We start from the raw sequence: 17008 nt of genomic DNA, 5'->3' as shown, positions 1-17008 counted from the left end.
TATTCTGTTAGTAAGATGTATTTTTTAAAAAGGTGATAAAAATTGGTTCCTATAATTGAACTATATGCATGCTTTGAAAATTTCCATTTCATGAAAAAGGATTTTGTAACGAATTTGAATAAGTTTGAATATAAATACTGATATTGGGGATAATGGGTTTGTAACATCTGGAATTATCATTTTGTCATTTGATAGCTAGGGCCCAGTTGTATAATTAATGGGCAGGCTCAGTTGTATGATAAATTACCGGAAATCATGCCCGTTTGAAGAAATTTCTCAAATGGTCATTAATGGTGACTGTGAGTGGCCAATATCGCTTTACAATGTAGATTTTATTAAATTTCTCTCACTCATGAAACTATCTAATTATCTATAGATAAAGAAGGGTCAGTTTCACTTTGGTCTGATCTGGACATGATAAGACTTGGTCGTCACAGTTGGCCCAAGTTGAAGAAACCACCCAAATAGACATCTGTCTGTACTGAAGGGTTTGATGAGTAAGGGTGAAATTAAAAGTGGGTCGGAGGTGATAAAATCATTTTTATGTTGAGGGAGATATAAGGGGATTAAGACTTGTATGGTTATCAATAGCCTCACGGTGGATTTTATGTAACCAAAGTTGTCTAGTAGATGACATAGCACCATACTGACATGGGTCCCACCCATCCATGATAAAAGAGGGATTCTAAGGCTCACACACATTTTGCAGATGTTCCAAAATTTCATTTTAAACATTTTGCAATAACACTCAAGAAAATTTACATTAGAATATATAATTTTTTTCTAAGGACAGAAAGGGTTGAGAGCTTTCCGAGTAACAAAATGATATTTCCACAAGGAAAAGTGGAAAGTATCCATGAGAATTAATTGAATCCAACAGTAAGATAGGGATGGTAAGTGCTGTACCTTCCTGTAATCCATTCCTGGGACGGTGTCCTCGGTGAAGACAATGGTCTGGGCCCAGATCCGTGTGGGAATGTTGAGACGTTCCTCTATGTATATATGGATTATAATGTGTTGACAGAGAGCTACAATACTTGGGTTTGCATAATGATATGGCTGTACTATAGGATGCTAAACATTGTCCCTATAGACACATTTCTCAGATCCGTTCAGCGTGCAGGTGGGAAAGACTTAGAAAGGTGACATATATTGGTACCAAAGGAACATTCGTTAAGCAAGGTATTAGCATCTTCTTTACCTGTCTTTTATACACAACAATGGCACCACTCGGTGTCGGGTCATAGAAATAAATCCTCATTCAACCCCACAGGTGAGTTGGCTGAGAAAAAAGACAGCCGAAATATATGAGAATTTTATTTTTTTAGTATATTTTCACACAAACTATTTTTAGAAGTTTTTTTTCACAGTGCTTTTTATGTGTCACCAATGTGAATAAGAATTTAATAATTAGTCAAGAGAGTTAAAGAAATATGAATTTGACTGAGATTTGGATTTCTTCTTGTGTGGTCTGTAAATAATAGCGTAACTAAAATGTTTACATCATTCTTAAAAAATGATGGCAGTATGAATTTTTTTTCTCTCCAGGTAAATTTGTTTAGATAGATTTAGGGATGGTAAGTTAGAGTAATGACTAACAATAACCATATAAAGGACAGTGTTGGTCAGGTTTGTTTGCGGAAGGAAATATAGAAATATTTGACCACTCCCTAACATTATCAACATCATTTGAAAGTGACCTTGAGCATTATTTGTTCCTCCCCCACCCTCTGGCCATTGAGTGGGCAGTGGGCAGTTTTAAATAACAACACACCTGTTGCTATTCCTTACAAAGGATATTTCATATTCTGGACGTGATTTCACAAAAATGGGTCAGAAACACTAAACCACTTCAGGGCAAAAATTATTTATAAAAGTGGACAGGATTTTGGAGTAAAGAATGAATTAAAGAGATCAAAATGAAAAGCCTGTCATTCACATTAAATTGGTGAATATAAATTGAGATGCTATTATCATGGCTGGAATGGGGGTCAAGCCATTGTATAATATGAAACGCTCAGATGATTTCAGCTAGGTACTAATTATTTCTCATGTTATGTCCAGTCATCCTGAGAAATGAGATGTCAGCCCCATGATACCTGACCACTCCAGGGACTGTGTGTAGGTGTTATTATCAAACAGGCCACATTTTTGACCATTGACCACACAAACAGCTGACACTTAAATGGAAATTTATTTCCATAGTAATCTGGGATTTGTCATAGTTTGTATATATAGATTTGACAAATATTTGTAGGGTGGACATTAAAAGCCTCAACCCATTGTGTCTATAGTTATGGTGGTCCCCACCCCCTCCCTATAAAATCTGAGTAACTCCCCTCCCTGTGTAATCAGTGGTCCCCACCCCCTCCCTATAAAATCTGAGTAACTCCCCTCCCTGTCTAATCAGTGTTCCCCACCCCCTCCCTATAAAATCTGAGTAACTCCCTTCCCTGTGTAATCAGTGGTCCCCACCCCCTTCCTATAAAATCTGAGTAACTCCCCTCCCTGTGTAATCAGTGGTCCCCACCCCCTCCCTATAAAATCTGAGTATCTCCCCTCCCTGAAGTGAGTGCTCCCCACCCCTACCTGTATAGTGAGTGCTCCCCACCCCTCCCTGTATAGTCAGTGCTCCCCACCCCTCCCTGTATAGTCAGTGCTCCCCACCCCCTCCCTGTATAGTGAGTGCTCCCCACCCCTCCCTGTATAGTGAGTGCTCCCCACCCCTCCCTGTATAGTGAGTGCTCCCCACCCCTCCCTGTATAGTGAGTGCTCCCCACCCCTCCCTGTACAGTCAGTGCTCCCCACCCCTCCCTGTACAGTCAGTGCTCCCCACCCCTCCCTGTATAGTCAGTGCTCCCCACCCCTCCCTGTATATTGAGTGCTCCCCACCCCTCCCTGTATAGTCAGTGCTCCCCACCCCTCCCTGTATAGTGAGTGCTCCCCACCCCTCCCTGTATAGTCAGTGCTCCCCACCCCTCCCTGTATAGTGAGTGCTCCCCACCCCCTCCCTGTACAGTCAGTGCTCCCCCCCCTCCCTGTATAGTCAGTGCTCCCCACCCCTCCCTGTATAGTCAGTGCTCCCCACCCCTCCCTGTATAGTCAGTGCTCCCCACCCCTCCCTGTATAGTCAGTGCTCCCCACCCCTCCCTGTATAGTCAGTGCTCCCCACCCCTCCCTGTATAGTGAGTGCTCCCCACCCCCTCCCTGTACAGTCAGTGCTCCCCACCCCTCCCTGTATAGTCAGTGCTCCCCACCCCTCCCTGTATAGTCAGTGCTCCCCACCCCTCCCTGTATAGTCAGTGATCCCCACCCCTCCCTGTATAGTCAGTGCTCCCCACCCCTCCCTGTATAGTCAGTGCTCCCCACCCCTACCTGTATAGTCAGTGATCCCCACCCCTCCCTGTATAGTCAGTGCTCCCCACCCCTCCCTGTATAGTCAGTGCTCCCCACCCCTCCCTGTATAGTCAGTGCTCCCCACCCCTCCCTGTATATTGAGTGCTCCCCACCCCTCCCTGTATAGTGAGTGCTCCCCACCCCTCCCTGTATAGTGAGTGCTCCCCACCCCTCCCTGTATAGTGAGTGCTCCCCACCCCTCCCTGTATAGTGAGTGCTCCCCACCCCTCCCTGTATAGTGAGTGCTCCCCACCCCTCCCTGTATAGTGAGTGCTCCCCACCCCTCCCTGTACAGTCAGTGCTCCCCACCCCTCCCTGTACAGTCAGTGCTCCCCACCCCTCCCTGTATAGTCAGTGCTCCCCACCCCTCCCTGTATATTGAGTGCTCCCCACCCCTCCCTGTATAGTCAGTGCTCCCCACCCCTCCCTGTATAGTGAGTGCTCCCCACCCCCTCCCTGTACAGTCAGTGCTCCCCACCCCTCCCTGTATAGTCAGTGCTCCCCACCCCTCCCTGTATAGTCAGTGCTCCCCACCCCTCCCTGTATAGTCAGTGATCCCCACCCCTCCCTGTATAGTCAGTGCTCCCCACCCCTCCCTGTATAGTCAGTGCTCCCCACCCCTACCTGTATAGTCAGTGCTCCCCACCCCTACCTGTATAGTGAGTGCGCTCCACACCTTTACTATAACACCTTGAGTGGTCCATCTCACCCCTATAAAATCAGAGTGGTCTCCCCCTGCCCCATAAGGAGGAGTCATGTACATACTCAAATAGACATACATGTATTACAGACCAACCTTATTCCAGTCCTGATGCCTATAGCTGTATACAGTCCCCACCCCTCCCACCCCTCCCACATATAAGTCTTATTTTCTCCTAACAAAGTTTAGTACAACATGTCGGTCTCCAGATTGTACTGTTGTTGAGACACTTTGCTGTTTTTGATTTTGTTATTTAACGTACTTGATAACTGACGTGAAGTACAGGTTTAAACCATTTTGTTGAAGCAGTGGGATCATTGAGTGTGTAGTCTATATCAACCGATCATTATTAATAAAAACATGTTCATGTATTCTATTTTACTATAATGTTCCCAACAAACACCTCCCTGTTGATGAAACAAATGCAATATACATCACAACACATTCTGTGAATTATACATGTTAGTGAATTGCTGATTATATGAAAACACATTATTGTCAGACAAAAATGGAGTATTTCTGTGCCAGATATTTATGATAAAAAGGAAGATGATGTTTATTGACTTATTGAAACAGTAATTGGTTTCCAGTATATGCATTAAAATGAAATAAATAATTAACAGCATTTTGCTTTATAGGTAATTTATTCATACGGAAAATGAATTTTAGCTATGAGTTGTGATGTTCAATTATGAACTGTGAGTATAAAAGTTTCCAGTGAATAATTTTATATCATTTATTCATATTCGAAGCTTTCATATTAATGGTATATTATAAGTTGTTCTATATTCTGAGTGAAGAAAACATGAGAGTTCTATAATACAGTGTTTTTTGTTATTTATGAGATGGTGATGCTTGAATGAAAAATTACACTTTTACTATTAACCTATCGTAATTGTTGTTTTGGTCCAATATTAATTGCTGAAAACTAAAGACCCCCTTCTAATGGAAATACTTTTGATGATATGACAGATATGTCAATAACCTTTGACCTTCCGGAATAGATATTGGTTGTTTCTGGGAGGGTTATTAATGACCTTGGGTCAGCTGGTTAGATAGAGAGGACTTTTCATTTATAAAAAGGGGTGTTTGAATGACCTCTGACCTATTACATGTAGGTGGGATATCAATGACCTCTGACCTATTAGGTGGGATATCAATGACCTTGGACTTAGTGTAGGATAGATATCAATGATCACTGAACTAAAAGAATGGGTATATGATATCATTATTACCCTTGACCTCTAATGAAGGATATCTTGTGACATTTTGACAGCAGGTGGATATATATAATGTTTGACATTACATTACATTAAGATATGTACATAAATGGATATAAGATTTTGGTATGATATATGTAATCAGATAGACAGGGATAGATAATGAGGATGGTGTTACTATGGTCATTTGGAACTGACCATGGTGGGTCAGTATGTACTAGAGATGACCTCTTCACCCTTTGTCATTAAGAGGCATCTAAATTGAATGTTTCTCAATTTGCATAGTAATAGGCAGTCATATGAAAGTAATTGGTTGTATGACCGAGGTTTGGGGCACTCCCTGGCCGGTAAGGCTAGGACCCAGTCATTGTGGCCAATCATTATACAATGAAATATTTATAATAAAAGTATACACAAGTTTGGCATTTCTTTTCTCTCCAGATTTCTGCCTAAAGGCAAAAACAGACTGTTTTTATTTATTTAATTGAAGGTCTATGTAGATTGCAATTGAAGTTGAGGCAATTTATGGTTGTTTACATTCTGATATGTTTGCTGGTCAGTATTGTCCAGTCGTACATAACTCTGGTCAGCTGATAAATTAAATAAACAGCCCTTCTAGGCTACCTAAATCTTAGGATGAAAGGGAGATTAATGGAAAGTTCTTGAGGCTTGTTTGTCACATATTAATCAAACCTATATTTAAATGCCTACATAATTTCTTGAGAAATCAAAGGCGAGAATTCCTCAGCCCTAGTGTTATTTCATATTTTCAGTGATTAAAACTGACAGAGTAACTGGAATCCTTTGATCTCAGAATGGAAACTGATAACTTCCTTCTGGTAATTTTAGAAATTCTTCAACTGTAACCATAATTGATATGGATAGTTGCTGAACCCTGACCACTCTCGGTGAAACATGTGATAGGGGTTGGCAAGGCTGTTTTCACTTATTATTACATAACATCTCCTGTATCTGGGTCTCACATTCAACTGAGATTAGGGCAAGGCAATTTTATTTAGCTTATCAGAAATCAATTTGTTTTATGGATTTTTATGTTATTCTCAGTATTACAGGCCTAATATTTTGATAGAGGTTTAGCTGACCATTGTACCGATTGCCTGTGTTATTTACAATGTCTATAGCTGTGACATTTTATAACTCTTACATAACTTATTTTATACATACTAACAACAGTTTTCAGAGAGAATTAATTTTCAGATGAATTTATAATAAATGTTATAATCTGTATATCAAATATTTTCTTATAAGTTTCTTTGATAAATTCATGTTTCAAACACGTTATTCTAGAGACAATAAGTTGATAGACAAAGTGCTGAATATCATTCTACACCCACTCAACAAAGGATATTTTACACAAGGTATACACCGGTAATTTGTTCGCTCGGACGATGGTCAGCGTATAAGTCGAGTCATATTTATTATATAAGAGGGACTTACATATTTTGTTAGCAATTGTTGTGGGGAAATAAGTAAATTCCTAACACTAACAATAAGTATAGGTGACCTTTTGTTATACACAGGTAAATAGTCCATATCTGTATAATGTTCCAAGGGCAAATTTTTTTCTCAGAAATAAAAAAAAAATAAATGCCATTTTATCTGTTCTTATTCCAATATTAAAATAATTAAGCCAAAATTATACTTTCTCAGTTTTTCCTTATTTTGAAACTTTATATAATCTTTACGGTAAAGATTTCAAATATATACACACTTCATATCCACCTACAGAAATAACGCATGGGGCAAATTGAACCTGGTGACCTCCCCAGCTATCGGTAAAGGTTGAAACTATTGGTGACATTTAACAGAACTAACAAAGGAAGTTTTTACAAGTGAAATGTATTAATATAAAAGGGCCGTCCCAGTCGATTGTGTAAGAACCATGCTTGAAACAGGCGACTTTTGAGCATCTGCAAGTGTTCACTGTAAACAAAACTGATGGACATAAGTGGAATCCATTGTTCGAAGTATCCACGGCAATAGGGCTGATAGACATTCCTAAAGGTAACGGTAGCTAACAAGCTAAAAACTGTCAAGTTTCATATGAGCATTTATTACTCCCGATAATATCAAAAGTCGCCACAACACTGAAACTGAAACTTGTCAGAGTGTGGGAACCATGTTTTGTGTAGAATTCCATTGTTCTTTGGTTTAGAGATTATTTATGACTGGAGATACTATAGTGAAATGTTACCCAGATAATGACTTCCTATAAACCACTAGGAAATTTGGATTTCTTGATATGAAGACTCAGTTTATTTCGGATTCAAAAGTAATTCGCTATGACGTTAATGATCCGTGGTTGTGTATGAAATCTAAGAAGCCAACATTTTTCCTTTTCACATCTTGCAGGTTTTAGTTGCTGTGAATGTAGATAAGCAATTTTGATGTTATTATAAAAAACACTTGTCTTTCCTGGTGCGTGAAATAATGGAAACTATTTGCATACCAAAGGATGAAGCTAATTACATGTTTGAACAACATTACCACACAAAAATTACTGAACACTTGTGATGTAAAGTTTAATTGGAAGGATGGCAGGAGATGCGAGGAAACAAGACATGTATGGGTATGATGGGGTCTATGTGATGGTAGTACTGGAACCTAATGGAAAAATTACAACACCATATATTACAGACTGTATTTCAAAGCTGGATTTCTTCTCAAGATACTTCAGATTCTTCTTCAGATATACATTAGTTTTTAATTCTGACAATTAAGCGTGGCAGGGGGGTGTAAAGGCCAGACCGTGACTTAGTATTCTGTATGACAAATTTCTGTCTTGCACTGATTGGAGTTGTACAATACAGTGTTATGGCTTGATATTTTTGGTATATAAACCATTCCTAGATAGCAGCAAGCTCTGCATTTTAAATGTTGATTCTTTTTGATATTTGAATCATGTCATATGCTTGAAGTTGATTTAGTTGGGTGTCTGTTCAGCCTCTAGTTTCATCAGAACTGAAGATATATTCTTACTTTATGAGTCAATTAGCGAAAAATGCCTAGATATTAAGTGTGGGACTGACATGTTCGTATGAAATAATGAGAAAGAAAAAGTAGATAGTTTTCTTATCGCATTGACAAAGTGAACATTAAGTGCCGTTCCAAACAAGATGTCTGCCAGTTTTGGCAAGCTGGAGCACCCAGCTGTGAGCTATTTGTCGAAAATATATATGATGTATGACATGACTTCATTGGAGTCCGCTATCAGACCATTTCATTTGTTGCATCTAGACCCTGTATCGTGACCCTACCTCAAAGTGGAGTGGTTTTAATTTCATATCTGTGATATAAACCAGGCCCCGCTACATCCCGTCAAATATTACTCAGATGTGAAATTTGTATAAAAAAGCCCTGCTAACCAGAGGCCTATCTGTTACACTAAAACCCAGATCGCTTTCTTACTAATGCTTCCTTTGTTCAATTTTACACCTCTGATGTATATTAATGCTGTCCATATATCAGAACTTATAAAGGGCTTGGAATTCTCTTCCATCAGATTCTGTCTAATTAGTTTATAGGAACTGTGATTTGTTTACACAAAAGATATTATGGCCAGGATGTGGATATTTTCAAGAAATATAAGAAAAAACAGCTTATAGCTTGAAATCTGTCTCTCAGACCTGAAGTTAGCATACAATAATTTGTTCTATATTTGTGCTTCGATCATCAACACACAATTATCTCCAGAGTAGATAGAACAAAAGATGTTGGAGCAAATATTGGAGATGTATGGTGTAATGATAGTTCTCATTACAATATACAACTCTGTCTATGTAATACAGGATATATTATACATCCATACCTCATAGATATTACAATATACATCCATACCTTCATAGATATTACAATTACTGTAAACATTTTGTTTTAATGGTTCAGATATTTGCAGTATTATCAAAAGATTTAAGCAACAAGGACCAATTTACTAAAGTACCTTTTGCAGAAATTTTGAAACAAACTATAATTTTCTCTTATTTGTTTTCAAGATATTCATATTTTTCAAGAATAAGTTGTTACTAGTGATATTTCATTACTATGCCGTATATCCTTCTCCGTACTAATGTTTTCCTTCCCATTTTGTCATTATAGGGGAACGGCCATTCAAGTGTAACATCTGTGGAAACCGGTTCTCCACCAGAGGTAACCTCAAGGTCCACTTTGAGCGACACAAGGCCAAGTATCCACATGTAAAAATGAACCCGAATCCTGTTCCTGAGCACCTGGACAAAACTCCGCCAATACCACTGCTGGGATCACCATTCCATAACATCACTACTCCTCCTCCTCTGTCTCTGTCCTCCAGCATGATGAGCTCCTCACATGCTCCGCTGCCACCACCGATCACCTCCATAGCTCCCGCACCGCTGCCACCAACAGCACACTCTCGGCCACGATCTGAGAGCAAGTCTTCAGAGGACAGGAAGTCATTGCCTAGTCCCAAGCAGTCGTCTACTTCTGCTGTTAGCACAACTCCCTCGTCTGTTGTAAGTGACCATTCTAGTGGCAAGAAGTCTCCGGTGGATGATTCCTCGAAGGCAGTATCGTCAGCATCTGTGTCTGCATTACTGCCACCTTCCTTACCGATTAGCTCCAGTGATTCTGGTCACAATGAACTAAAGTCTGTTTCTAGTCCCTTCATGCTGGCTCCACCCACATCACAGATGCCACCTATCATGTCACACCCGTTGTTGTCTCCCTTGTCCTCGATGCATCATGCACTACCACCACCACCACCTCCACCTCTCATGTCAGCTGTTCCATTTGGCCAGCCTACTGGGCGGGACTCTATCTTGCCTGCTAAGATGATCGACCATGATGAAAGCTTGGAGCAGTACATGGAGATCAACCGATCTGAAACCTCAAAACTTCAACAACTGGTCGACAACTTGGAGAACAAAGTGTCTGATCCAAACCAGTGTGTTATATGTCACCGAGTCCTCAGCTGCAAGAGTGCACTTCAAATGCACTACCGCATCCATACTGGGGAACGGCCATTCAAGTGCAAGATATGCGGCAGGGCCTTCACAACCAAGGGCAACCTCAAGACCCACATGGGAGTCCATCGCATGAAACCACCACTTAGAATGATGCACCAGTGCCCTGTGTGCCATAAGAGTTTCACCAACCTGTTGGTATTGCAGCAGCACATCCGGAGCCATGCTGGCATGCAGGGTCTGCACCCTATGCCCCATGTAGAACCAATGCGCATGTTCCAGGATATGCACCCACCAATGCCCAGCTGGGCCCCAAGGCCATTTGACCTGTCAATTAAACCAGACCCTGAGAAGGAGCTTGACCTTAGTAAGGCCAAGGACTCCAGCTCTAGGTGTCTCCAGAAGGACCATGAACAAGACAGTGGTGATGAAGGCAACAGAGACGATTATATGGACAATGATAGCTTTGATGACATGGACGATTGTGACATTGAGGAAGATATGGAATTAGAGGAGGATCGGGAGAGGATGAAAAAGGAGTTAATGGATGAAGATGGTGAAGATGCTGTAAATCACAATTTAGCTTTGAACATGAACACCAAACTTGATAAGAATGAGAAGAGCAAGAAAGAGAATATGAAAAGACCTGCCTCTGCAGCATCGGATGGATCTCAGGATCTAGAAAGGTCTTTGAGTCCAAAATACATTAGTCGGTCTCCACAGATGGCACCAGACATGCCCATCTTTTCATCGTTTGGTTCCACAAGCTCTGCACCAGTCTTCAACACCTCCCTTGCTGCTCTAGAAGAACGTGTACGAGCAATCGATGCATCCATGGCTCAATCGCCTCTGCATCATTTCAGGCCCATTTCACACATGAATGGGCTGCCGCTGTCCCTGCCTAATGGTGACACCTCACCAACCTCTCCCAACAATCAGTATGAGTCCGGGTCGGAGGGCCACAGTGGTGAGGACGGCAGCAAACCAGGCACCCCAGCTCTGTCGGTCAACAGTGATGGGGGAAGTTCTATTGGGTCAGGCAGTGGCTTCATGATGGATGCCAGTGACCATCGCAGGACAAGTACAACATGCAACATTTGCATGAAGACTTTTGCATGTAGAAGTGCTTTGGAAATTCACTACAGGAGCCATACCAAGGAACGACCATTTAAGTGCAATGTATGTGACCGTAGTTTCTCCACCAGGGGAAATATGAGGCAGCATATGCTAACACATAAAATCCGTGATTTACCCAAATCATTCAAGGAAAATGGTGATAGCAAAATGAGCGAGAACAATAATTCATTGGACGCTCCCGATATGGAACAGGGCAAGTCTTCTCAGGAATTCTCTAGTAACCGATCTGATTCCTCAAACACCTCAGGATCCTCCAGCAATCAGATCACCTCAACAAGTCCCACTGCAACTACCACCAACACCACCAGTTCACGCGATGGCGACCACTCGCCATTCGTACGCGAGGCGCCTCTTAAACATCAGTGTCAGGTCTGTCAGAAAGGCTTCTCAAGTGCAAGTGCACTACAGATACATATCCGTACGCACACTGGTGACAAACCCTTCAAATGTACTGTTTGTGGAAAGGCATTCACCACCAAAGGTAATTTAAAGGTACACATGGGCACTCACATGTGGAATAACAGTCCCTCGCGACGCGGACGCAGGATGTCAATTGAGCCACCATTTATGATGGCCCACAAAGACAACCCTTACCTAGCAGGGTTTCCACACCGATCGCCAGACTTTTTCCCTTATCAATTCCCACCATTTATGGGAGTGACACCACCAAAAATGAACGAAATTTCTGTGATCCAGAACTTGGCAGGAGGGTTAGGACACATGCCTCCCATGTCTCTCTCACAAGAGATGACATCCCCTCGCAGTAGTGGTAGCATTTCTAAAGCCACAGACTCTTTCAGTAACGCGAAATCTGACTGGAAAGTGAAAAGTTCCTCAGAAGGTCGTAACACAGACTCTCGTAGTAGTGCGTCAAGTTCAGGTGAGCTTGACCTGAGCATGAAGTCTTCACGGTCGTCTCCCTCCCCACCAAACACTTCCTCACTACCTGACAAGGTCTCCTCCTGGTCCTCAAAGGGTTATCACTCCTCACCAAGTCCCATCGACCACCACACTCAACCCTTCCACCTGAAGGGCGAGTCTGCCCATAAGGGGGTTGTAGCCTGAGGTTGCCATAACTATTATATATTGTGAGATGTTTTGTGAACTCTACATACTCTCCTCCTGGTCTTCAGTGTGGCTTTGTCGATATAAGAACAGTTTACCTTTCTGTGACCAATATTGCATGCTGTTCAATATGTACAAATATGTGTACATAAATATGTGAGGAGAGAGGTGGATCGTAACAATTTAGCCTGTTGTTGATGTAATTATAGGCCTGGATGTTTATCTCACGCGACATTCCACAAAATGTTGCAAGAACAATATTGTCACTGTTGGTATGTTGTTTTTTAGCGAAAGACATTTGTTGTGAATTTTTCAAGAAATTGAAATATGATGTTTATTGAAGTTTATGAGTCTGTGAATGTATCACTATTGATTCAAGGTATACGTAAGGGCAGATGACATATATATGGTGTATTATATATTTTAAAAAATCCGCCTCAATGTGAAGTTGTAATACCGGATACATGTAGAATCTCCCTCATAATAACGGTTGTGATAACTCATTGTGTATTTACTCTGAGCTCTGTTGTCATGGTAACATTGTGTTGTCTTGGAAACAGGGTGTGTTGCCATGGTAACATAGTTATCATGGAGATGTCACAGTATTTTGTGCACACCAGGTTTTGTTTTTATTAAGGTACGCATGATGAAATGTATTGTGTAGTTATATAAATATGTTATAAATGTATAGGTACATTTTTGTATAAAGTGAATGTTTATGGAATGAGATCTGTAGACATTCACCCTTTAAACTTACATGATGTGCACCTTGATGGTTTGAATGATTATAAAGGAACTTCCTGGTAGTCTTAAGTGTTTTTAAGTGTACTTTTACGTAGAAAATAAATGATATCTAGTCGATACATTGTTGCTAATCAAACAATTTTATATTTGCATATCATAATAATTGATCTACCCTGCCTTGCCCTTTAACCAAGCTCACCTTGGATCTGTGGTCAAGATCCAAACTAGTTTTAAAAAAACATGGCCCATTTTGATACAATAGCTGTTAGACCCACTGCCTTCCATTGAGCAGTTCATTGTAACTTGAGTTTTAGCATTGTCAACCTTTGCGATTTATTTTGCAATTTGTTTCCAAAATCTTGCCAGTCAGATACATCTACAGCGAAAAAAGAATAGAATTTTTTATTTTAATATTACTGAATGCAGATATGTCGTTTGATAAGTAGACAATTACCTTATCCATCAGTATTCTTTCACAAGTTATATACATGTATCATTATTTAAAATCAATATCTAATATACCGTCACTTTTTTCTGCCACCTTTCCCCACTGTCCAGTGTAAACTTCCTCTATCACATAACAGTATATGGTATTATCTTACTTTCTAGTCCCCTCCTATCCCTCCCCCATTAGTCATATACTTATAGTTTGAACATAGTTAACAACTATGCAAACCTGTCTTGACACCAAAGATTCTGTTATTTAAGCTGTATATAGCCCCTATGTACATGCATAGCAATATTTCTGCTACTGTAAATTAATTATTTTGTACATTTATTTGCACATCACATCATTACATTACAGCTTGTTGGTTTTCAGTTGCTATATATATATTTACAGCTCTTCTCCTGCTAAAGGATTTTTTTTTCAAATGTTTACAAACTTTTGTTTGTTTTTTGTTTTTTTTTTTTTTTTTACAGAAACGCAGATGGTGCTTCTTAATGTAAGAAACAAAAACTGTTCAAATACATTTTCATTTTCATATTTTTTAAAAATCATTTCATCTCGATATAAAGACACTGGTTCTATTGTCTTTATGCTGAATCCTACAGACAATTCTGAGAATATTTCTGACACTTTTAATTTAAAGTCTTTGTTACTGATAATAATAATACAGTTGGAGCATGGCTAGACTGGAGTTGTAGAAAATTTACTTGGTCTTCCACTCTGAGAGTTATAGAATACCGGTTCCATGCCATGTAGTAGTTTTTTTATCCGCTGAATTCCAAAGCAAACTTTTCCGGTGATTAATATTCATTCTTGCTTAAAAAGCAAAATAATTTTTTTGCTATAATAACATTTAATTTGTGAAAGACAGAATATCACCTTGTTCAGGGTATAACTATGTGAACCATGATATGTTTCCTGGTTCATTGAAAGAATAGTGTAAACAAATTATTTTGTCAGTTAAATGAAATCCATTGATATTGCACATGTCTCAAGAGCTTCCATCATAATTCAGATGCAAAATTTAAAGCCATGTTAGTAGGTAAATGTACCTAATTATTGTTTGTTTTTAAGTTACTTTATTTTTATCCTTCACAGTCTTCGCTATCAATCATCGAAATCCATATTATTTTTCCCTGTGTTCAACTTTCCTGTAAATGTGCTATTCTACCCTGAATGTGACCAATTCCAACACAAGTCAGATGAAAATTTGTGATTTATTTTACCTTTGTCTTTACACTCTCTATGAACTCACTTCACTCTCTAGGAAATCTTTACACTTGATGTGCTTCTATTGTGAAACCATTTGTTGTTCATATATTGGGGAGTTTTTAGAGATTAATGTAATAAAATGTAATGTTATTCTAAATATATTATTAGCTCTCACATGTATTTATCAAATTGTGTGAATAATTCGGGAGATCAATATGAAGAAAAACAATAAAATAGATATATCCATATCATATATATGTTAATGATTTTTATATTTGATTTTGTTATTGGTGAAAATACAAAAAAATTGGAAGAGGAAAATATTGAAATTTTTGTCGCAAAATAAATTTAAATTGTTAATGACTTGTTTAAACTCACTGTTCCCATTACTTTTTAGTGAACTTTAACCTCGACCCATGTATTTTGACCTTGACCCAAATGTTTTCACATAGTTTACTGACTCAGGTCATCTCTCATTATTAAAGAACGCCTATGTGGTTTTATTCTAATCATGTCTTATTACACTGCCTGTAACAGTACGTTAGGGGAGGGCTGGGGACCCTTAATGTATAAAAGGGGAGGGCTGGGGACCCTTAATATATAAAAGGGGAGGGCTGGGGACCCTTAATATATAAACAGGGAGGGCTGGGGACCCTTAATATATAAACAGGGAGGGCTGGGGACCCTTAATATATAAAAGGGAGGGCTGGGGACCCTTAATATATAAACAGGGAGGGCTGGGGACCCTTAATATATAAAAGGGGAGGGCTGGGGACCCTTAATATATAAACAGGGAGGGCTGGGGACCCTTAATATAGGGAAGGGGTGTTTGGCTAGCTTTCTGAATATGCTGTTCTTGTGTTCATATAGGAAGTTAACAGATACAAGGTTTGATCATGTGCAATGAGTATTTATTTACTTTAATGCGCTATATATATTTTTGATTTAGGTGATATTGTGACCACTCCTGATCTTTGACCTTAGGATGTGACTGACCTCACCTGACCTTTGACCTTTAGATATTTAATAAGGAATTGTGTGGCTGGACAAGTTGTAATGGTAGACAGTCTGTACAATGTAGTTTATTACTTAGGTTTTTATTTTGTCATACAGACAAATAAAAAGGCCAAAGCAACTGTATATTTGTGTTTGTCTTTTGTTTTTGCAAAAACCAACAAAGTCCGATGTTTTAATCAGATATTAATGGGTTGACTGGTGCCGCTCTACTTTCTGTAGAGATCAGGGAAAGCGTCAACATGAATGATTCTAGCTAAGGATCCAAAATTACAAATTGTCATGATATGATCATTGATGTTGTGGAGCCATGACGAAATCAAATCTATTTTTACATTTTGTGGATAGTACATAATTTCAGTAACATCACATGCACACCAGACAAAAATGTTATTCATCAGGTCACTATACTCCACAGGGACATTACCCAACCAACTGTCCATGTATAGATATTTGTTGTGGTGTATATGGATGGTGGGTTGGGAACTTGTGTCAAGTCCTGTGACCTAATAATCAGTGTATCAACACCAAATACATACAGTAATAAATAATATCGCACCTAATAATACTTAGTTATAATTGACAGAAGGTTCCTTTGGTTTGGTTGTGATGTCATAGGTCAATGTTGCCACGTGCACTGTGATGTCATAGGTCAATGTTGCCACATGCACTGTGATGTCATAGGTCAGTGGTGCCACTTGCACTGTGATATCATAGGTCAATGGCGCCACATGCACTGTGATGTCATAGGTCAATAGCGCCACATTCACTGTGATGTCATAGGTCAATGGCGCCACATTCACTGATGTCATAGGTCAATGCGCCACATGCACTGATATCATAGGTCAATGGCGCCACATTCACTGTGATGTCATAGGTCAATGGCGCCACATTCACTGTGATGTCATAGGTCAATGCGCCGCATGCACTGTGATGTCATAGGTCAATGGCGCCACATGCACTGTGATGTCATAGGTCAATGGCGCCACATGCACTGTGATGTCATAGGTCAATGGCGCCGCATGCACTGATGTCATAGTTCAATGGCGCCACATTCACTGTGATGTCATAGGTCAATGCGCCGCATGCACTGTGATGTCATAGGTCAATG

At 39.9% G+C, this 17008-nt stretch overlaps 1 protein-coding gene across 2 annotated transcripts in view; it reads left to right on the top strand.

Annotated features, from left to right (window-relative positions):
* LOC117337400 (sal-like protein 1) overlaps positions 1-16023 on the top strand; it is a 66645-nt gene extending 50622 nt beyond the window's left edge. For both annotated transcript variants that reach the window (XM_033898376.1, XM_033898377.1), the window contains one exon: positions 9433-16023. In XM_033898376.1, the coding sequence (XP_033754267.1) occupies positions 9433-12479 (3047 nt within the window). In that variant the 3' untranslated portion in view covers positions 12480-16023. The remainder of the gene's footprint in view (positions 1-9432) is intronic.
* Positions 16024-17008: the final 985 nt, after the last annotated feature.

Source organism: Pecten maximus, chromosome 11 (assembly GCF_902652985.1).
Source record: "Pecten maximus chromosome 11, xPecMax1.1, whole genome shotgun sequence".
Taxonomy (NCBI): Eukaryota; Metazoa; Mollusca; class Bivalvia; order Pectinida; family Pectinidae; genus Pecten; species Pecten maximus.
This window is presented reverse-complemented; position numbering and strand designations above follow the sequence as displayed.